The sequence below is a fragment of the Carettochelys insculpta genome, chromosome 32, assembly GCF_033958435.1.
Source record: "Carettochelys insculpta isolate YL-2023 chromosome 32, ASM3395843v1, whole genome shotgun sequence".
NCBI lineage: Eukaryota > Metazoa > Chordata > Testudines > Carettochelyidae > Carettochelys > Carettochelys insculpta.
Window position 1 is genome coordinate 2,301,662 of NC_134168.1, and position 3,931 is coordinate 2,305,592.

A 3,931-nucleotide genomic window follows, 5' to 3' on the forward strand; every position below is an offset into this window, starting at 1 on the left:
TCCTGCCTGCGGACGGGTGCAGAGCATGTGGGACCCCCTGAACCCCCTCAAAACCTGCACCCAGCACCCCTACTCTGTCCCAGAGCCTGCACTCCAAATCTCTCCTGCACCCACATGCCCTCCCCGAGCCTGTGCCCAGCACCCCACTCTGTGCAGAGCCTGCACCCCAAACCCCCTCCTGCACCCATATACCCCCCCAGAGCCTTTGTAAAGGGGCTCGGATGTTGGGAAATGCTGCACCTGTCTCCGAGGAGGCGCTGATCCTCCGGCGCCTCGGCCGCCCTTGGGCGTTCCTTTCGGAGGAGCGGCCGCGTCGCGCGTTATTCCGAAAGTCCGGCTGCTCCGTTGGAATAACTACGCTGTGTCAACCTGGCCTGGACCCCGGGGAAATCCAGCCCAGGGGAGGAGGGGCTGGCGCTGGGGCGGGTTTGCATCAGGGCAAGGGATGCAGGCCACAGTCTCCCCTCTCTGCGGCACCGCTTCCCCCCTGGCTTCGGAGCAGCGTGGACTTCCGCTGCCCCCTTCCCCGAGCAAACAGCCAATGCCGCGGCTCTGCCCCGTGGCCGGTCCGTACGCGCAGAGAAACCCGCCGGCGCCCGAGAGCGGCCGCACAGCGCATGGAGCCATTTGTAACAGGTGCTCTGCCCAAACACTACTCGACCGACTACGCCTGACACCGCCCACGCGCGTTTCCCCGGCCCTGCCTAGGGAACGCCTGGCTTTCGCTTTGGCTCGCCGGTTTTCATCCCAAGAACCCGCCTGCCCCCGGCCGAATAAACACGCTAGTCTCTCAGCCGCCCCGGGGCTGCTTGTTATTCCAGGTGTGATCAGCGAAGCCGGTTTCCCCTGCAGACCCGCCGGGTGGCAACCGTCTGTCCCATCACCTCCGTGCAGGCACTGCCCAGACACACCCCGGACACGTGCCCCAGCTGTGGTGACCCCCAGCCAAAGGACTGCTCCCCGGCCCACTCCCCACCAACACGAGCGGGAGACCCGGGCCTGCCTCGCCTTTGCTGGTCCCGCTTTGGGCAGGGGGCCGGACGTGACGCCCCCGAGGTCCCTGGCAGCCCTGGGGTTCTGCGACTCTAGGTGGGTGAGGCTGATCGGACCTACGGGCACAGCGCCAACACGCCCCCCACGTGTGAGCGGCACAACCGGAACCGGCGAAGCACCAGCTTCCAGCAGGTACCTCCCTCAGCCCACAGCACACCAGGGCTGGGACAGCGACCGGACCTCGAACCCCACAGGCTGGGGGTGCGTTTCTCTGCCAACCCCCAGCCGCCCCTGCTCGGGACACCTGCCCCAGGGTGGAGGGTTAATTCTGGTGCCCTGGCTGGCTGCCTCTTTCCTTGGGGGAATCTACCCCCCATGGTCCAGGTGTCGGGGAAGCCACTTTCCCCGGGGTACAGTGTTCCCCAAAGGTCCGAGGCTGGAGGTCAAAGCAGTGAGGCAAGAGAGAGATCCAAAAGGAAAGTTTATTTGCATATCTGCAGGCTGCCAGCTTCCAGAGAAGTGGGAGCCCTGAGAATCAGTTTTCAGGCCTTTTTATACAGTTTGCTTAGATAGTTTGGTAATTAATTGTCTTCTTTAACATACCAAAGTCTCAGCCAAGTTCTCCTGAGATCTGTCTGCAAACACCAGCTCTGCTGACTTCAGTTTACCCTACAAAGGTACATGATGACCAAAACAGAGGAGTCTTCAGGGTAAATTGTCTCTAGGTGACAAGCTAACAACTTCAAAGAGGTGCAGATGACCCCCTAATTCCCTCTCACAGAGGGGGGTCTGGTTATTGTGGAAAAGTAAAAATTTTAACCCCTACAGCAGTTTTTCTTTTTCCTTTTTCCCCCACACAGGGGAGATCCTGACCCAGGGCTGGGACACCCCCAGTGCTGGTCCTGTGCCCCCTGCGCCCCGGAAGGGGCTGTGCTGGGGCCCCAGTGCACTGTTTGCCATGGGAAGCGTGAGCAGAGCATGTCTCAACCCCCCGGCAGGGTAAAAACTTCCCCTTTCGGTGGGCGCCGCTGCTTCTTGTGGTCCAGGTTGGGAAATACTCAACCGTCAGGCGTTTCCCTGCCACCGGCTTCCTCTTCTGCAGACTCCTGGGCAGCTGGGGCAAGGCCAGGGCTGCCGGCTTCTCCTGGGGAAACCGAGTCAGGAAGACTCAGGTGAGCGGGAGAGGGTGGGCGAAGGGGACCGGTGCTTGTCCAGGCTGGGTTGGTGGAGAGGACAGCACACCCAGGAGTTCAAACACGGGTCTCCTCTCCCCGAGGCCCCCAAGCTCCGTACCAAGAAAGTGGGGGTCATTTCACAAGGGGGAACTGAGGCAGCCCCCAAGAAGTCAGGGGTAGAGCCCGGGCGCCTGTACCCAGCTGCAGCCCCCCAGCCCTTGCTCCAGGCGAGCTGGCTGTTCTGACGCAGCCTCACTAGCTCCAAAGACCCCGGAGCAGCCTGGAAAGAGGTGGCCCCAGGTCACAGCCTGGGACATTCAGGGCTGAGCTCGTGAGCAGTGTCCAGTCCCTCGCCCCGGCTGCCCTGGGACACCCGCAGAGCAGCTCCAGCCATGACGCTCCAGCTGCAAGGAGCTCCAGAGACCAGCCCTGAAATCCCGGCCTTGGGGTGCACCTCCGTCCCGGAGCGGGGGGTCCCCGGGCCCTGAGCCTCCTGCCGGCGGACGGGGCTCTCGCTCGGCAGGAGAACAGGAGGGTGACGGGCGACAGGGACAAGCGCAGAACAGACTGGTCAGTTCAGGAACCAGAACCCGTCAGTGCATCCACCTGGGGGAGAGGAGCCCAGAGGGGTCCCCGAGCCGGGCCCTGGCCCCTTCCGCCCTCTCCAGCCAGCCCTGCTTCCCAGCTGGCCTGGGGTACCAAGAGCTGGGAGGAGGCACCGCCTACGTGTGAGACGTGCTCACACCGAAACGCCCCTCACCGCCATGCCCTGCCGCGGGGCCTGGGGAAACTGAGGCACCCACCTGGTGTTACTGCAGGGCCGTGGGAAACACCTGCAGCCAGCCGCTGGGACCCACTCCCCGTCCTGTGCAGCCCTCACCCCCTGCTCCTCCTCCCCAGCGCCCCGCGGACGAGGATGGGTCCCGGCCCCCTGCCGCTGCTCCTGCCACTGCTGCTGTCGGCCGGCCTGGGCACGGCCCAGCGGGAGACGCCGTTTCAGAAGTTCCAGCGGCAGCACGTGGACCCCTCGCCGAGATGGGAGCCGGACCCCCGCGTCTACTGCAACCGCATGATGGCGCAGAGGCGCATGACGGTCCCGGTGTGCAAGGAGATCAACAGCTTTGTCCACGGGGCACTGGACGGGATCGTGGCCGTCTGCGGCCGCGGGGGCACCTTGATTCATGGGAACTACCACTACAGCAACGCGCCCTTCCTGGTCACCGACTGCCAGCTCACCGGGGGGTCCCGGAGCCCCAACTGCATCTACCGGGGAGTCTACGGCCCCAAGCGGATCTGTGTGGCCTGCGACGGGGGCCGGCCCGTGCACTACGCCCACCCAAGGGTGTGCGCGGGGCCCTGAGCCCGGCGGGTCCCACACGGAGCCCCCAGCGCCGCAGGGACGGGCAAAGCCGGCTGCCCTGAGCGCCCGCGGCTGCTGGACCCGTCCCTGCCCGCCAGCCTGCAACCCCCCCGGCACAGCTTATGCGGCCTTCGCTAGCAGCCTGCTCGGGGCGGGGGGCTTGTAAAATATAGCCACCCCCCCTCCCCCACTCTCTGCCCCCCAGCACCCGTTATACAGCACAGCCGCCCCCCCCTCCCCTGTACTCCTGCCCCCCAGTGCCCATTATACAGCACAGCCGCCCCCCTCCCCTGTCCTCCTGCCCCCCAGTGCCCATTATACAGCACAGCCGCCCCCCTCCCCTGTCCTCCTGCCCCCCAGTGCCCGTTATACAGCACAGCCGCCCCTTCCCCTCCCCCGCCCT

The 3,931-nt window shown here is 65.1% G+C and overlaps 1 protein-coding gene across 1 annotated transcript; it reads left to right on the forward strand.

Annotated features, from left to right (window-relative positions):
• The first annotated feature begins 1,871 nt into the window (after positions 1–1,871).
• Positions 1,872–3,666, forward strand: LOC142005057 (ribonuclease-like). The gene is made up of 2 exons (XM_074982738.1): positions 1,872–2,165; positions 3,069–3,666. Exons 1-2 carry the CDS (start codon positions 1,972–1,974, stop codon positions 3,526–3,528), a joined length of 654 nt encoding a protein of 217 aa, XP_074838839.1. The 5' UTR covers positions 1,872–1,971; the 3' UTR covers positions 3,529–3,666.
• The last annotated feature ends 265 nt before the right edge of the window (positions 3,667–3,931 follow it).